The 18483-nt window shown below is 37.2% G+C and overlaps 1 protein-coding gene across 4 annotated transcripts in view; it reads left to right on the forward strand.

Annotated features, from left to right (window-relative positions):
- EPS15L1 (epidermal growth factor receptor pathway substrate 15 like 1) overlaps positions 1–18483 on the forward strand; it is a 75341-nt gene that overhangs the window by 7057 nt on the left and 49801 nt on the right. For all 4 annotated transcript variants that reach the window (XR_010922203.1, XM_067561373.1, XM_067561389.1 and 1 more), the window contains exons 2-11: positions 3235–3276; positions 3558–3647; positions 5340–5387; positions 7206–7301; positions 7656–7718; positions 8673–8798; positions 9785–9844; positions 10247–10483; positions 11097–11254; positions 13071–13227. Coding sequence is in view for 3 of the 4 variants with exons in the window: in XM_067561373.1 (XP_067417474.1) it covers positions 3235–3276; positions 3558–3647; positions 5340–5387; positions 7206–7301; positions 7656–7718; positions 8673–8798; positions 9785–9844; positions 10247–10483; positions 11097–11254; positions 13071–13227 (1077 nt within the window). In the remaining variant the exon portion in view is untranslated. The remainder of the gene's footprint in view (positions 1–3234; positions 3277–3557; positions 3648–5339; positions 5388–7205; positions 7302–7655; positions 7719–8672; positions 8799–9784; positions 9845–10246; positions 10484–11096; positions 11255–13070; positions 13228–18483) is intronic.

Below are 18483 nucleotides of genomic sequence, written 5' to 3' on the forward strand. Positions count from 1 at the left end.
CATTATTTTAAACGTCCACAATTACTTATGACTCAAATTGGCCATATTATTATTATTTTGTTATTTATAAAGAATGCAAAAGTGTGAGGTGCTTATAATATATTTGTAATGTTCCCAGTAAATCAATAATTTTGTTATATTGTTTTTCTGTTTCATACAGTTTAAGGCTCCAGTTCTTCAAACCAATATATGTTTAATTTTAAACACGTGAATAATCTCATTAATTTTAAATCAGTAGGATGCACTTGTGTTTAAAGTTAAGCATGTGCATGAGTGTTCACAGGATCAGGGCCTAAAAGCATGCATATAAAATCAGATCTCAATGCTATATCAAAATAAGAAGTGGTTCTGATATCCCATTGATAAATTTAATTATTATGTATTTTTTTTACCACCTCACCAGCACTCTCCCCACTATTTCATCTCCCTGGGACTTCTACTAGTATGCCAAACATAAAACATTTAACATTTTGATTTTTAAATCAACATGATACAGGCCATTTTCATTTTCCCTCAAATATGCACAGACATTCCCCAAAATGGTTGAAGGATGAGCAGTATTCAGTTGTGGACTAGAGAGAACTTGTGACTTATCATAACTCAGATAGGGAACTATGTACTATTGGAAAGAAAGGATTCTTCCCTTCCTAGTGGCACATCAAGCACTTGCTTCTATTTCTGTTAAGACCCAAGATGTACATGTGTGTGTGCATAAATATAGGTGTGCTTCCAGCTCCACCTATACTTAAAGTTGCCTGACATTTCTTCTTAAATACATTGTTTTCAGTTGCCTATAACTTTGCCAAATTTTTAGTGTTTTGGCTTAAAATTTGCCATGCCAAGTATCTGCCTCAGCCTGCATATTTTAAGAAAGTTTCAACAAAAATGGTTCAGCCATTTCCGAGGAAAATATTGTTAGGAAATGTCATTTTGCCTTTTTTTTTTTCTTTTTAATTTTAAGTCTCTCAACTGTTTTCTTGAGGAGCTGTAGTGCTAGTGTGCCTCCATACTTTGGAGCAGGAACTTGAAATTTGGCAGGGGTTGCCTTAGTGCTGTTCCCATGGCGGGAAAAGCCCAAATTTGGCCAGTTTATAAGACTTTGAAAAATCTCAGTTTGCACATGCTTCTTAGTAGAGATTGTTAGAGTTTGGTCTCTAGATTTTATGAAGATTCTGTCTGTACTGAGCATGCTCCAACCCAGGTCTGAATGGGTTGAGCAGGATTTTCACTGAAGTTGTTCAGAGAGTTGTTCCCTGAAGTTCAGAGGGGGAGATGTGGCCTGGTATGAAGACCCTGAGAGGTGGAGACTGAAACAGGTTATGTGAGGAGACTGGGACAAGAAGCTGGTGGGGAAGAGACAGTACAGGGGACAGGATGGAAGGGATGGGGAAGAATGGGTTAGGCTTGGGGGAACAGGAACAAAAGGTCAGTGACCACCAGAGCACACTCACCTCCATAACCTGGAATGAAGCTAAAATCCTTAGTCTCACTGTTCCTCTGCTTTCACAAATTTTTGTGGAAACCCCTTTGCAAAATGTCACACCCTCCACTAGTGACAGATCCACAAAGAGGATAACAACTTATTACTACTATCACTTTTCTGTTAGCTCAAGTGGCAGAGGTCTGTGCTGTGAATGTCAAGGTTCCAGCCCTGCTGGTGACCTGTCAGGGGGCTATTTATGATCCCAGATGCTAGAATTTCTGTTTTTCATTTTGCTTTTTTAAAACCTAGATAATTACAAACACATGCATATCCACAGGGGGGCTGAATTAAGATTGCAGAGATAACCTTAATTCTGGCTTTTCCTAACATTTGAGTGTTTGACTTTATTACTTTTAATGTTCTTTTAATGTAGTTTTTGTGTGTGATGTATGTATGTACAACATATAAATAAAATATGGATTGCATAACCAAGAAACATGCAGCTATGAATTTAATCACTTTGAACATGTCAGCATGCACTATTACATTTTGCTCTGGTGAAATATTGGCATTGTGGTGAAAACTTGTCTACAAATGTCACTGGACAGGTTGTTTGTAGAAATCAGGTATAGTTTAGAGAGAAAAGACAAAACCCATAAATCTGATTTGATTGATAGCATTTTAAACATTGCATAATTTAGGTGTTTGGGAATTTCTTTATATAAATTGCTATTTTAAAATTTTGCATGTACTGTGTGTTTTAATTCCTAAATGGTTATGTGTCCAGGAATGGTGCTCTTTTGCACCAGACAGTTATTGCTCAGTTTCTTGTGGTATTGTTAACTGGCCACACTGCACACTTCTAGAATGCTCTATGTAGTATATTATGTTCTATTTAGTGAATATTGCAAAAGCAACGAGAGTTCTGTAGCACTTTAAAGACTAATACATTTCATTTCAGCAGGCATAAGCTTTCATGGGCTTCAGCCTTGAGGAAGTGGCTGAAGCCCACAAAAGCTTATGCCTGCTGAAATTAAATGTGTTAGTCTTTAAAGTGCTACAGAACTCTTGTTGTTTTTGCTGTATACAGACTAACTCGGCTACCCCTCTGGAACTCTTCTACTTAGTGAATATTGACATTGTAACCTTCTCCAAGCTTTTGTCCAAATAAAATATTCTGTCTCTTGTGCCTGAGGCTGTGAAACAAACTTTTTCACTAGATTGATCTATTCAGTAAATGTCTGGGAAACCAGACAATTGTTACCAAATTATTTAGGACTTTAAATGTTGGGGAAGCTATGGAGGAGGAGAAGCTGTACACAGTTTTGTACTGTCTGCTGCTTTTGAATAACACAGTATTAATATTAAAAAAAATCTAAACACTCAAGTCACTAGTGCTACTGTTCTCATAGTAATGTTAATTTGGTTATATTGCATATGTTTTTTCTAAACCTATGTTTCTGTCCCTACTCCTGAAAAATGGATACATGCAGGCACACTTCTGTGCCTCTGGATCAAGGTTAAATCTCAATATAAAACTTTATGGTTGAGAGCATTCTATAAGTTTGTAGTGTGGCCATTTAACAATACAACAAGAACCATAATTTTTAGATTCTGCGTTTTCAGGCATTACATTTTTAACAATATCATATGTTTTTGTATTTCAAATATATAATAATAATGATACAGAAATCATAATTTGAATTAATTTTTCATATCAGAATGCTTTTTGGCTTTCCCTGAAAGTGGAATATATGTTATCATGGTCCATTCTTTCTTTTCTCCCTCACCCCCCTTTTTTGTTTTTTTAGTTTTCCACTGGGAATCCGTTGTATGAAACTTATTACAAACAGGTAGGTTTTTAATACTTATTTTAAAAAAAATCTATTTGTGTCGTCCGTCCGTCCATCCGTGTCTCTCCATGTGCTGCTGCCCCCCCCCCCCCCAAAAGGGAAAAAAAAAAAAAAAAAAAAAAAAAAAAGTCTAGTTTCTTGTAGTGTTCCCTCGGCTGCATGGTAACTGTATACTAATATTGCTCTTTTATTGGGTTGTTAAGGGACAGAAGAATCTCTGTTCTCTACTTTTGCTTTTGTAGCTGACATGCTTAAGTCAGTTCTTAATTTTTGTTTTCCAGGTTGATCCAACATACACTGGGAGAGTTGGGGCTAGTGAAGCTGCACTATTCCTTAAAAAATCAGGTCTTCCAGACATTATCCTTGGAAAAGTAAGTTAAGTATGTGTGTGTTTATATATATACACACACACACACACATTATGCAATATTTTTTCTGTGCATTATGATCACAGCTGGTATTGAGTGAATATGGATGTGGTTTGCTAGAGAGAGCATGCAATACAGTACACTCCTGATTTTCTGAATTCCAGGTTACCCAGAGATTGGTTGTTACTCCCAGTGTTGCACTGATTAAAGCTCTACTCCTGTGGATTTCTTAAGAGCCCCCAAAAGTTTATAACACACAAGATAAAACAGTTCAGTATAGGGAAGAGGGGATAGTTAGTAATCAAGTCATATAAGGAATTGCTTGAAGAGGGAGCACGTTGTCAATGAGACTCTTCTAGGCACATGAGACAGCATCTTAGAAGGCACAAAGATATGAGTAGGAAAAGGAGACAAAGCAGTAAGACAAGATGACTGAGTGTAGGTAGCAGCAAGGGGAACTGGGAACAGAGATATTGAGACATAGATGAAGAAAAGGAAACTGAAAGTGAAGGGAAGAGGCAGGAATCCACAACTGAGGGATTTGAAAAGGGGGAGTTGTGTAGAAAGCAGTGGAAGAGGAAAATGTGGACAGACTGTGTGGTTGGGAGAGGTATGATTCTGGGAGGCCTGGCAAGAGATTGTTAAAGTAATCAAGGTGAGAGATGACCAGGATTTGGATGAAAGTTTTAATGGTGGAAGCTGTGAAAAAAGTGTAGATTCTGAAGATATGTACAAGAGAAGTAACAGATGTTAATCACATCATTTATTGGACTACTGGAAGGAGCTTAGATACTACGGTGATACGGGTGGTAGAAGAACCTATAGAGAGAGAAAGAGACTAGCTGTAATGAGGAAAGAGTTAAAGATGACTGGTTGATTAGAGGTTACACGGTAAGATGAGTAGATTTTAGATCGGGGTGTCAAACTCACTTCCTATGGCAGGCCAGATTGGAAGTAAATGTTCTTCAAGTGGGCCATACCGTCGTCTTACCCGCTGCCGAGAAATCTCGTGGCATCCTACCTTTCGGCGGCAGCTTGCGGTGTCTTACCCGCCGCTGAATCTCGCGGCAGCAGGGGCCAGACCGAAAAGGTAGGCGGGCCGTATCCAGCCGTCAGGGGCCAGACCAAAAAGGATTGCGGGCCGTATCCGGCCACCCACAGGCCAGACCGAAAAGGTTCGCGGGCCAGATGTTTGATACCCCTGTTTTAGATGACTAATTTTAATATAAAATATTAGAAAAAATCTGTTCCTCCTTCACTTACCTGCTGAGTCATGAATTCAGGATTATTGGGAGGGAGTGGGGACTCCTTTCTACAACTGCAGGCTAGGGAGTGCAGGAAAATGCTAAATCACTGTTCTGTGTATGTTGGTTGTGATGTGCTCTCTAATGCAAGAGCAATTCAGATCAGAGGATGTAAGGGCCAGATACAAAGGTCATTAAAGGTAATGGACAGAGTCCCATTGACTTCATTGGAGTTTGCATCTGGTTCTGAGTGAAGAAGGATTTGATTTTAAAATAAAGAACACTTTATTTTTTTACATATACTTTAACAATTTGAGGTTTAAAACTTTTAAATCAAATTTTGCAGTTCAAATTTTAAAACAAACAATTCCAGTATTAATGTTTTCTATTTGAGCTTTTCAAGATAAATTACTTACAAAAATACATGTTGTAATGATTTTTGTTTCCACAGATATGGGATTTGGCTGACCCAGAGGGTAAAGGATACTTGGATAAACAGGTATATAAAAGGTGCAGTGTACATGAAAATAAACCTGTCCTATAACCCTACACACTTTGGCCCTGATTCAGGAAAGCATCCCTATTCAGGATAATACTTAAGTTCCATTGATGCAGTGGTTCTTAACCTGCGGGCCACCTGTGGCCCAATCAGCACTCAGCTGCTGCCCATGTGACATCCTCAGGTCCATACAGGTAATATATATATATTGTGGATGCGACCCACATAACACACAGAGAGCTGCATATGCGGCCCACAGTGGGTAAATAGGTTGAAAACCACTGCATTGATGTTAGGCACGTGCTTAAGAGCTTTACTGCCTAGGGCCTTTTCAGTGCTCCTCACACCACAATATGTATCTACTATTCTAATCTAATTTAACTAAAATTATTTAATATGGATAATCTGGAAATATTTCCATTAGTTATTTATTATAATTTTCTATAATTTTTTCTTTGAAAAAATAAATGCATGTGTGATAGGGCGCGGTCCTCCGTTGGGGTCTTCTCATACAAATGGCTGTGATACCTCCGATTTGTAAACACAGTTTATTTGTATTTATCTCAACAACCACCCATTTACAGTCTCATGCAGCAGCTCTGTTTACATGACATAGAAACATCATCCTGTTGCCACGGCAAAGAGAGGGAAGAGATCTCTCCACCCAAAGATCTCCATTTACTCTGGCCCTGCCTCCCATCCTTTTTCTCTCTTATTTCCCTCTTGCATTTCCTTCCTCTGTCTTTCTACTCTTCCAGTTGATGGATAACTAGCTCCTTAGCTCCCTGAGCTCAGACTGATGCAGTAATTAACCCCTGCTTCCCTCAAAAGGCTCTTCACTGGGAGAAACAAATTGGCCTTACAGTGACTAGAGTGCTGGTTTGGCTGCTGGTTCTCAGCACTCTGTCACAACTTGTTTAAAATACTCTAGTTAAAAATTATGAAAATAAACTACTAAATACAGTACCAAATATGGGGATTTGACAATATTTTTATATTATTAATGTCTAAGAAATTTAAAAAAGTAAAGGTAAACTTCAAAGTATTAAGAAAACATTTTCAAGATTATTAAATATCACAAATCACCAACAGAATATTTGAGTATAAATTACAAATAAATACATTAAAATATATTTTAAAAGCAATTTCTCTTTCACTTACCTGCCAAATCTTGAGTTCAGGATTGTGTGTTTCCATTACAAAGGCAGAACAGGGAATGCAACTGTATGCTGGCAGCTCCTTTAGGTATTTGTAATGGCATCAGCTTTTGGAAGAGAGTTACAAAAACCTGAACTCAGGATTTGGCAAATGAATGAAGAAAAGCTTTTCAAATTTATTTTTATAATGTAATGACTGAGTCTACCTATCTATTGTTGTTAATGATTTGGGATATTAAACAGCTTTTGCAGGTTGTGGGGTTTGGCTTTGTTAAACAAAAACTTTGTTCATTTTTAAGAAAAAGTGTTTGGTAACAGTGGTTTAATTATGGGAAAGCATTTTTTAGAACTCCTACAACTTACTGGGCTTCTTTCCTTACATCAAAAAAGTTATATACCAAGTTGTTGCAAAGTCTCCCTTTCTTTTCTTTAAAAACCCAGTTGTAGAAATGTATAAAGGTAGAAATAAACAGAAGGGGTGAGAGTGTGAATGCAATTAATTGAACATCTTCCCACACGTAGTTTCATCATTTAAGCAATGGTATCTGTATAGTATCATTAAAAACAATATACAGATTATTTTGCTTAAAAATCGTGAGTTAGACTGCTTGCTTTTATTAACAAAATGCCCTGTATTTACTTCTTGTGTTTGAATTTGTAGGGTTTCTATGTTGCATTGCGACTCGTAGCATGTGCACAGAATGGCCATGATGTAAACTTGAGCAATCTAAACTTGACTATGCCACCTCCTAAATTTGTAAGTGATATTTTAAGTTCAGAACTGAAGCTTAAAATGAAAACTTGGGAAATATTTTCTACTTTACAAATTAGTCTCCTAGTAGTTACAAGACATAGATTGTAAGCAGTTTGGGTCAGGGACAGTCTTTTTGTTCTGAGGTCCCAGTCAGTGACTAGGCCTTTATGTGCTACGGTAATACAAATAAATAATAATGCGAAATTTAATTTTTTTTTCTATTTGGTTAAGATTTGCAAGAGTTTTTTTTTTCCCAGTGTAACATTAAATATTTCTCATATCTAGCCATCTGTAAAACATTTAAGTATTAAAGATAAAACTACATGTGCCTAAACAGATTTACTTCTTTCATTTTAGCATGACACTAGCAGTCCCTTATTGATCACACCTCCTTCAACAGAGGCTTACTGGGCTGTTAGGGTAAGTGTACAAGACCATGCATTTGCATCCATTCTTTAATGTAAATGCTGTTCCTGGCAGCTGTGTTTGATAGATTAATTCTACCAAGAAGAGAACATATTTCCCACTTTGAAACACCTTCCTTTATAGAAGCAGACGTGAACATTGCACAGTACTGAATATGGATTTTTTATATATTTCTATATTTAATATAAGTATTGTAACAAGCCTCTGTCAAATATGGTATAATATTTGTAAGAAGCATTATCCAGGATATGAGGGGTGTGCTCTCAGAGTCTTTGGATTTTTGTCTTCTTCCTGGATAGCTGCCAGAGCAGAAGGCACTTTGAGGTAATGTTTGATCTAAAGAACAATGAAGCTCTTCACTAATCCCATCCCCAAATATTAGTTTGGAGCTTGGACCCCCAACCTTCTAGGATTATGATTTCTTTGGTGCCTGCTTTATGGTCTAATGAGAACAGTAATTTTTGCTACATACCCTGTCTTTATAATTTAATTTTCTAATTTTATGTTATAAATGTAAAATAAAATTTCTGCTTGTGGAAAATTTAAATGATCAAGTCATTTAAATATAGGTTTCTAATTTGTATAATATATTTTAATATAGGAAGCAAAATCTTTGGAAGTAACAGTTCTAAAATCTTGGCACCAGTATGTGAATAAAAATGCTTTGTCTTTCTAGAATACTAGAAAAATGCATATTGTAACCCCAATCCTGAAACTCCCAGAAAGCTTGTTTTCATACTGAGAAAATAAACTCCCAAAGCCTGTTCCATGAGTTTTACATCTAAATACAGCACAGTGTTTAGGACATAGCATACAGGTGTGCAGTGGAAAGCTTAGAAGTTAAAATGATAGATTATTGACCAGTCACTTAGTTTCTTGCAAGATTTAATTTTCGACACTCACACAGGCACACTTTTTTACTTATTCAGGCTATTTCTTATCAACTAGGTGGAAGAAAAAGCAAAATTTGATGGTATTTTTGAAAGCCTTTTGCCTGTAAATGGCTTACTTTCAGGAGACAAAGTAAAACCAGTACTGATTAACTCAAAGCTACCTCTTGATATCCTAGGAAGGGTAAGTATGCTGTAAGTTTTCCTAACCATTCTTTAATGTAATTTCTCTTTCTTGTGAAATTAAATATGTAATGTAACTGATCATAACAGCATTACTTTAGATGGAAGCAATGGTTCGGATTTAGGCCAGGATTTAAAAAAAAAAATGGCTGCTTAAAGTTATGCTCCTTAAACCATTATTTAGGCATTTAAATAAGTGGTCCATGTAAAACCAAAACTACAAAAAAAAACTTGGCTCTAGACTGAATCAGCTTTATTTGTCTTGTATTCTTTTAAGAGTAAGAAATTTAGTTTAAAAATTACTAAATTGAAAAGCAAGTCAGTTTAAAAGAAAAGTGAATGCCTCTTGGTTAGAAAAGCTGTCCTCACCTAAGTAATAATGCCTTTTAGGACATTATATCCTACTAGCTTTTATTTCCCCCTAACTAGGAGCTATTAAATGAACTGTAAATATAAACTCCAATTATCATGTGTGTACTCTGGAAGCAAGATGTTCTGGGAAAGCTTCAATAAACCAGGGGTTTTAAGGAATCTTGCATTATACTTTTGTTACACATTTTATATTATTTTTTGAACAATAGCTTTGAACTTCTGAAGCTCCCCTCACAAATAGGTAATACATGCAGTAAATATCCTTAAACAATTTTTCTTTTTTGGTTTTAAAAAAATTCTTAAAACTTTATACACTGGTACTAAAGAGAACCCTCTACTCAAAACAGGACCAACCGCAACATAGGCTAAAGTATAAGTGCTAGAGTAGATGAAAATCTGTCTCTCTTTAAGCCTCTGGTCAGCCCCAACACTTATGCTTCAGCTTATATTAGCATAACTAATATGATCTTCAGAAAATGCACCCCTAATTTCTAGAGGGCATTAACATTCTTAATACAATGAATGTTTTCTAACCTACATATTTACTTATACTTTAACTAATAAAATTTGTTGTAACATGTTCTTCAACTTTCATTTTTGTCTAAATTATTGTAGGTCTGGGATCTTAGTGATATTGACAAAGATGGACACTTGGACAAAGATGAATTTGCTGTGGTAGGTTTTAAATTCTGAATTGATTCAAAATTTGACAAAGCAATGTGTCAGTATCATTGCTTCCTTGAACTTAGTCATGAGCATTGCAGCTCCTCTTCACAGGCTGCTCATTATCCATAGTGTACCCTACTCCAGATCATGCAAACTACAGCCACTAAAATGGTCGTCTTCTTTGAAACCCTGCACTGGCTCTCCTGTGCCCATGGTATCAAGTTTAAACATTTTGTTATTGCATTCAAAGTCTTGTACAGCTCTGCTCTGACCTGTATCTCTGATCTCATCTCTTATCATGTTTACCTCATTCTCCCTCGTATTTTAGACACTTACCATTGGAAACTTTTTGTTGTGTGTTCCTCTCTTCATTGGTATATTTCAGATGTATTTTACCTTTCGCCTTTGCAGGCAATGCATTTGGTTTATAGAGCTCTTGAGAAGGAGCCAGTTCCCTCAGTATTACCCTCCACACTTATACCACCTTCCAAAAGAAAGAAGACACCAGTTTTTCCTGGTGCAGTACCTGTTCTTCCTGCAAGCCCTCCACCTAAAGATAGCCTTCGTTCCACCCCATCTCATGGTAGTGTAAACAGCCTGAATAGCACAGGAAGTTTGTCGCCCAAACACAGCATCAAGCAAACACAGGTACAAATCTCATGTTAATTTGTATATCATTTGCAGTGAACTATGCAAAATAATTAAATGACTTCTTGCTGGATCCCTTTTCTTCCTGAGGAAAGCACTTTTTTGAGAGAAAGTGTTTTTATGTTTTGAAAACAAGTGTCACAGGATATGGGGAGAACAGGATGTTAAAGGGTGAATTCTCTTTTAGCATGACTTTTATTGGCATGATCAGTAGCTTGGGCTCACAAGAGAGTGAGAGCTTGTTCCTGCATCAGTCCTAGCTGCAGTGTAGGGATGAATCTGCCCCCGGGACTCCAGTATGGATCTCCTGAGTTGCTGTACATAGCACTGTCAATAAGCACACCAGCCTGGAGTGTTAATAAGTCTGTATATAAGTAGGAAGAGTGTAGCCAGTTTATGAACATTCTGTTTCTCAGTATTTGTGAGATGCTCACATACAGGGAAGGGAAATGTCAGTGGGCTGTTTATAGGCTTGATCCTACAATATGTTTGTGCCTTCCTCAGTTTCTGTGGACACTGAAGGTACTCGGCATTGTACGCAGCTGAGCCCTCAGTGTATTCATAAAGGTTGTATCTGGTTTTGGCTGAAGTATTAAAACCTTTTGTTTTTCAGCCATCTGTGAATTGGGTGGTACCCATGTCTGATAAGGTGCGATATGATGAAATTTTCTTAAAAACTGATATGGACATGGATGGCTATGTGAGTGGCCAAGAAGTAAAGGATATTTTTATACACTCAGGCCTGTCTCAGAATCTTCTAGCACATATATGGTAAGAATTAATCATTTGTTGTTTTGATTTTGCTTTTGTTTGATTTTTTTTTTTTTTTTTTTAAACTAGTTTACTCTAGGAAATAGCGTTTTTCATCCAGAAGTGTAATACTTGCAATTCCCTTGTCGTAGCAGGCTGCTGCTTCTATTCTTCATATCTTCTTTTACTATAATATCTCAACACCATTGCATACATTTATAAGTAAGGAGAAATTCATAAATTCTCTCAAGGAGAACAATCAAATTTTCTTCCCTTCCGCTCATGTGCAGATTAAAGCTTCTTATTTGATGGGATAACAAGTCTTATGGATGGGGGAAATTAGATGTGATATATCTGTACTTTAGTAAGGTTTTTGATACTATCTCTCATAACCTTCTCATAAAAAAACTAGAGAAATATAGCCTGGTTGAACCTACTATAAGGTGGATGTGCAAGTGGCTGGAACACTATTCAGAGAGTAGTTATCAATGGTTCACAATCAAGCTGGAAGGGCATATTAAGTGAGGTCCCAGAGGGATCTGTCCTGTGTCTAGTTCTATTCAATATCTTCATAAAGGATTTAGATAATGGCACAGAGAGTACACTTATTAAATTTGTAGATGGTACTGAGCGGGGAGAGGTTCCAAACGCTTTGGAGGACAGGATTACAATTAAAAATGATCTTGACAAACTGGAGAAATGGTCTGACTTAAATAGGATAAAATTCAATAAGAACAAATGCAAAGTACTACACTTAGGAAGGAATAATCAAATGCACAAATACAAAATGGGAAATGAATAGCTAGAAAGAAGTACTGCAGAAAAGGCTTGGGGGTTATAGTAAGCCACAAACTAAATATGAATCAACAATGTAATACTGTTGCAAAAAAAGCAAAAATCATTTTGAGATGTATTAGCAGGAGTGTTGTAAGCAAGACATGAGAAGTAATTCTTCCACTCTACTCAGCACTGATAAGGCCTCACTTGGAGTATTGTATCCAGTTCTGAAAACCACACTTTGCGAAGAATGTGAACAAGTTGGAGAAAGTCCAGAGGAGAGCAACACAATTGATTAAAGGTCTAGAAAACATGATGTATGAGGAAAGATTTGAAAAAATGGGATTTGTTTAGTCTGGAGAAGAGAAGTCTGAGGAGGGACATAAGTCTTCAAGCATTAAAGGTTGTTACAAAGAGGAAGGAGATAAATGGTTCATAATCACTGAGAACAGGTCAAGAGGTAATGGGCTTAAATTGCAGCAAAGAAGATTTAGGTTAGACATTAGGAAAAATTTCCTAACTGGAAGGGTAGTTAAGCGCAGGAACAAATTACCCACATAGGTTATGGAATCTCCATCACCAAACTGGTTAGACAAACACCTATTAGGGATGATCTAGATAATATTTAGTCCTGCGTGGACTAGATGACCTGTTGAGGTCCCTTCTAGTCCTACATTTCTGTGATACTATGATTCTACTTACAAGGCATTGGAGAGATCTATGAAACTTTGAAAACATATTCTTCCTTATCATGGCATAACTTGCAATCAATATTCATATTATACAGGCTGTTCCATAAATGGGGAAAACTTTAGCAATACTATCACTTAACTGGCTAAAAAGTCAAAGGCATTTTTTCAAGAAAATGATGTTTCATTCAGCTAACTGTGTCTAATAAAACATATATTGCTGTGTGTTTCCACTGGGGAAATGGGCTCTGATGAGATCAAAACAACAATAAAATTCTATATATTTGTATCTCAGATTTCATTGTCATAATAATAGTTGTTTGGTTTATAACACATTTTGACTTATGATAAGAATAACCAATTTCTGACAGGGCCTTGGCAGACACAAGACAGATGGGAAAGCTAAGCAAAGATCAGTTTGCACTAGCCATGTATTTCATTCAACAGAAGGTCAGTAAAGGGATTGATCCTCCACAGGTGTTGTCCCCAGATATGATCCCTCCTGCAGAGAGAAATACTCCAATACAAGTAAGTAATTGGTTATTAATAAATATATTGCTTCACTGGACCTATATGTGCCTTGAAAGTAACTAGGTTTGAGAGCTATTAATTTTTTATTTATATTTTTGTAATACATTGCATTGTTGAATCTTTAACTTACAAGAATTTTTGTCTATCTTCTGTTTATAACTAATTTTCAGATTTAAAAAAATGCTTCATAAATTGGTATAAATTGCAAAAATTCGTGTTAAATGAGTTGTCCATTACCTTGGTAGCTTTCAAAAATATGAGGCCAGTTTCATAGTGGCCAGAGGGGGAATCCTGCCTTGTGCCTAAAAAAAATTCCAGTTTAAAATTTTTATTAAAAAATACATATTTCACCACAAAAGTGGTGGTGATATTTTGTCTTACTTATCAATCGTCCTCATTCTCATATAAGGAAATCTTTTTCAGCATGATAATGATAGACCAGAATCCTGCCATACTTAGCAAGTCCAGGTGGCTGAATGGGAGTTGCTCTTAGTGAAGTATCTCTCTTTCTCTCTTAACTTTATTTCCAAGCTTATACTTTTCATTCACTGTTGTTGCCATTGATCTGTGTACTATTAGATAGATAATGAGTAACATTTTCAAAAGTAACTTAGGTGCTTAAGTGTCATTGAAACTTGAGACTTAAACTCTTATGTTCCTAAGTCACTTTTGAAATAGAACTTGGGTTTCTAAGTCACTTAGGTGCTTTTGAAATTTGTACAGTGTTTGACTTCTGTCAGCTATATCTTCTACAAATAGATGGTCAGCCATCATGTATTGCACAAAGTTCTTATTTAAGCCAGTTAATATTTTTTTTAACTTCAGAAAACATTTTAGGATTTCTGGCCTTTCTTTATGAATCAGTATAATATGAAAACATGGAAGAGAGGAGAAAATATCTAATATGGATCATCTCCAAGATTTGTAGGTTTAAGGAAGACTCTGATAAACATAGTAACAAGGAGGGAGGCGAGAGGGAGTGGGAGCAAAATGAAGAGACACAGTCAAGCAGATAAACAAGAGCAAAGATTTTGCAGTCAGGAAAGAGTGTATCTGGTAGATATTGTGGAGGGAGAAGTGGCATGATTTGTACACAGCCTAGATTTTGCGGGATGAGAGAGAGAGGAGAAGTTAAAGATCTCTCCTAGGTTGAAAGCCTGAGCACAGGGATGATAGTGGTGTTGTCAACCATGAGAGAGAATAGAGGACTGGGGGGAGTGCTTTGGAATGAAAACAAATTCAATTTTGGCCACATAAAATTTGACAGTGAGACATCTGGCAGGTGTCATGAGAGAGAGAGACTGAGAGATGGGAGTGTAGGAAGGCAGATCTGGAGTAGATTTATTTATTATTTGTGTTGCAGTAGCACCTTAAAGTGCCAGCCAGAGACTTTGGCTCTGTTGTACTAGGCACTTGTACACACAAAATATAAAAATAGTATCTTCCTAAAAGAGCTTACAGTCTTAGCATACAATGAGAGACAACAGGTGGAAAAAATAAAAAAAGTGGGAGGAGTAACTGGCAAAAAGATGGTACAGTAGAACTTCAATTTCATGAACGCTAATCTACCAACAACCTGTGATACAAACCATTTTTTCCTAGAGGGGAAAAAAAACCCCACATAATGTAAGTGAATGTCGAAAAACAAGTTGATAGCCCTTCACATCACAATGTCTTCAGTGCATTGGAAATCGCTTTGGAGTGGTTTGAAAGACAAAAAGAAAGCAATGCAGGGTATCATACTGTACTTATGCACCATATCTACTGTAACTTTCAGATGTTCAATTTTATGAACTCCTCAATCCCCAATTAGTTTGTGAAACAGGGTTTCTACTGTAATTGAAATGGATGACTATGAAATCCAGGTGAGTGGATGAGGTCACCCAGAAGTAGGGAATAAAGGGTGAGGAAGACAGCACCAAGGACAGAGCCTTGTGGCAATGTTCTGTGTAAACTGTGCTGCCATGCTGCTTATGTCTCCCGTGTGCAGTGTCAGCAGGGATGTGGTGTGGCTCTTTAAGAATCCTCTCTGCTCATTCCCCTCTCTTTTGGTGACAGAGTACATGTAGCCCTGCTTATTCCCTGCAGGGGGAATGGAAGCCCTTCAGATCTTGGGGGCACATTCCAGGACACCCATTATGGGTGAGTTCAGGTGAGGGGCCTGGCCAGGCTCTACAGTGCCAATCCAAGTCAATGGAGGTTCTGGAACGGTGACCTGACATGGCCAAAGCACCAACACACACACATGCCTTGTCTGTCGACTTAGCAGTTGATTTCCAGGGATGCAGTCATTGCTGCTGCTGAGAGGCAGCAGATGAGGGAGCTATGGACTGGACCCTTTTATGTGAGTTCCCGGGGGAGTCTGAAACCCCCAACCTCCCGTGAAGGTGCATCTGATACCATTGCCTGCTCCCCCACTTGGCCAGGCTCCTAAGGCTGCTTTGGAGTGAATCCCAGGGATAGGGATTCCCGGGGTGTGCGCTACTGGGGAGGAGCCCCCCTCACCACCTGCACATCCCTCACCCCCCCCAACACACCAGTACATACATACACATACACCCCACTTCCCCTGACCCCTGTACACACCACTCAAAAAAAAAGGTTAAAAAGTAAAAGCTTGCCCAAGAAAAAAAATGTAGTGCCGAGTGGAGTTGGTAGCTTGCTTAGTTTAAAAAAAAAAAATAGAGGGAACATTGTTTCTGAGCGTCCCACAGAAATGGGAACTAAAAGAAGGACCCCAAAAGAGAGAATTCCTCCTACTTCTCTGGATCTTTCTTTGTGTATAAGGAGAGGTCAGCATTGTAAATGCTAAAGGAGGACGAGATGTCAAGAAGACAGTATGACTGACACACGTTGTTTCTAGGAAATCATAAATGAATGACTGGCCATCCAATAAACAGATTTCAGCTGACTTTTTTTGCATTATAGTACAGCTAAATAGAAGACCTCTGAAATAGGGTAACATTTTTCTGTCTGCATGCTCGTTTTATAGCATAAAAGTTAAGCTTTCTTGTTTAAATTTTATTTATTTATTTATTAGAAAACCTTTCCTTTTTTTAGAAAGATTAAAGTGGTTTTAATGAAATAGACTTCCTAATGTGTTGGCCTGAAATGTAGGAAGCACTGAGACAGAAAAGGAAAAACTCAGCAAAAACTTAAAAGGAGGGGTTGAAAACTGAATTTGAAGGTCTTGTAGAGCTAGTAATCTAAAAGTGAATTATAACTCTGAATGAAGGCTGAGATGAAGAATTTTGCACAGATGCCACTAAGGAAGAATTCCTACAAGGTGAACAGAAAATTATCATAGAAACAGCTGGAATGAAGAAACCAGAAAAATGTTAAGTCCTATTTTAAGAAATTAGAAGATCACTAAAGAAAATAAGGGAAATTGAGAGATTGACATTAGAAACAATATGAAATAGATGATCCTGTGCAAGACAATGAAAATAACATAGGAATTGCCAAAACAGATGAGACCAATGATTGAGCTATTCTGGTGTCCTATCTTTGGCTGTGGCCACTACTAGATGCTTCCCTCAAAACTATAAAATCCTCAGAATGGGCAGTAGTGGGGGAAATGACTTCCTAATTCCTGCCAATTAATGGTTTATTCCCTGAAGTGTGACGGTAACCCTTATACCTTTTTAACCTTAGCTGTAATTATCTGTATTAATAATACTCTGCCTTAGTCACATAAATGTCTAATTGTTTTCTAAATCCTTCTATGCTTTTTACCTCAATAGCTTGTAGCAATGAATTCTACAGCTGGTCAAAGCATTGTGTGTGTCTGGGATTGTAGGGAGAGAATTTCCTTTGATCTGTTTCAAATGTATTTCACCTTCATCTATGAGCCTCCTTGATGCTCACATTGTTTTCATCTGATGCATACAATACACCTGTCATGTCACTTCTTACAATTTTGTCTATAAACTAAATAGTCTTAATCTTTTCATTCTCTTCCCAAATGGAAATCTTTCCAGCCTGACGACCATTTTTGTTGTCATTTTCTGAAGCTCTTCTATTTCTCCTCTATCCTTTTTCTGTAGACTCTGTCAGGTTACTTGACCCCTGTAGGAACTGAGATCTCAGCACTAACAGAAATGCGTCGTGTGAGTAATTGGAACACCCCAAAGAATGCAGATGTGTTTGTATAGACCGGTTGTAATTTTGATTTCTTTATTTCTGCATCTTTGCCCATTTCTTCAACTCTAGTGCCCTGTGACATCTAGTAGTGTGATAATGTCACTACAGCGTGAACGTGCCACTTCTGGCTGTTTACCCAGTGGCATGAGCTTCTTCAATGATCTGGGATTCATTAATTTTTCAAGCACTTGTTTTGACAGGTTGCTCAATTTTGTCATATTAAATTACAAGGCCTGCAATTTATATGAAATTGATGCCAATAATTATTCCCTGGTGCAAGAACCATACACTTCCCATTCATTCTTTAATTCATTACTTCATATTTTTGAATTGCTATGTTTGTAATTTAAATGTAGCATGAAAAAAGTGCATCTTTCTATGAGTGTAATATATTAGCTTTTTGTTCCTGTTGATTAATGGGTTGTATTTGTCCAAGAGACTAACATGGCAGCTCATATTTTTTTAACTATATTTTTGCAAGCAAGTTGGAATGCATATTCTGTTACTGGTGCTTCACAGTGAACAGTACAAGTCTCCATGCATGTTTGTTTCTGTACTTAGAAAATGTGAGTAGTGTTAGGGAACAGGGCGCTGTTAGCTTTTAACTCCAAGAATTAGTGCCTAGGTTTTCCTTATGCTCACCTGGCTCCAGCTAAGAGAATATACATGCCAAAGATCCCTCATCTTCCCAAAGTAGGGTCTTAAGATGTTAAATCAGCTAAGTTGGGAACTTGGGGGCCCGAGTTGCTAGTTTCTGCTAAAAAAAGAAATACCACATATTTTGTGTTTAAAAAGAAAAGAAAAAGCCAATTTTTCTCATCACGATAGTCTGAAAGTTAACACAGTAAGAAAATTTCTGTGGTGTATTGTTTAAAAATATAGTTAAATGTTATAGATTTCCGGATTGTCAAACAGACAATGAAAACTAAGAGGATTCGGTTTACAGGTCTCTCTCAAGTACTGTCACTTTTCAGAGGAATAGAAATGCTGATTTTAATTAAACTTAAGGCCAAATCTTGAGGTCCTTCCTTCGTGACATTAATGAGCATTTCCCTGCTTAAGAAGTGAGAGAGAACCTTTGAATCTGGCCCCTTAGCTTCCAATATACTC

Source organism: Emydura macquarii, unplaced genomic scaffold (genome assembly GCF_026122565.2).
Source record: "Emydura macquarii macquarii isolate MOO-44397 ecotype Brisbane River unplaced genomic scaffold, CSIRO-AGI_Emac_v2 contig_306, whole genome shotgun sequence".
NCBI classification, from domain to species: Eukaryota; Metazoa; Chordata; order Testudines; family Chelidae; genus Emydura; species Emydura macquarii.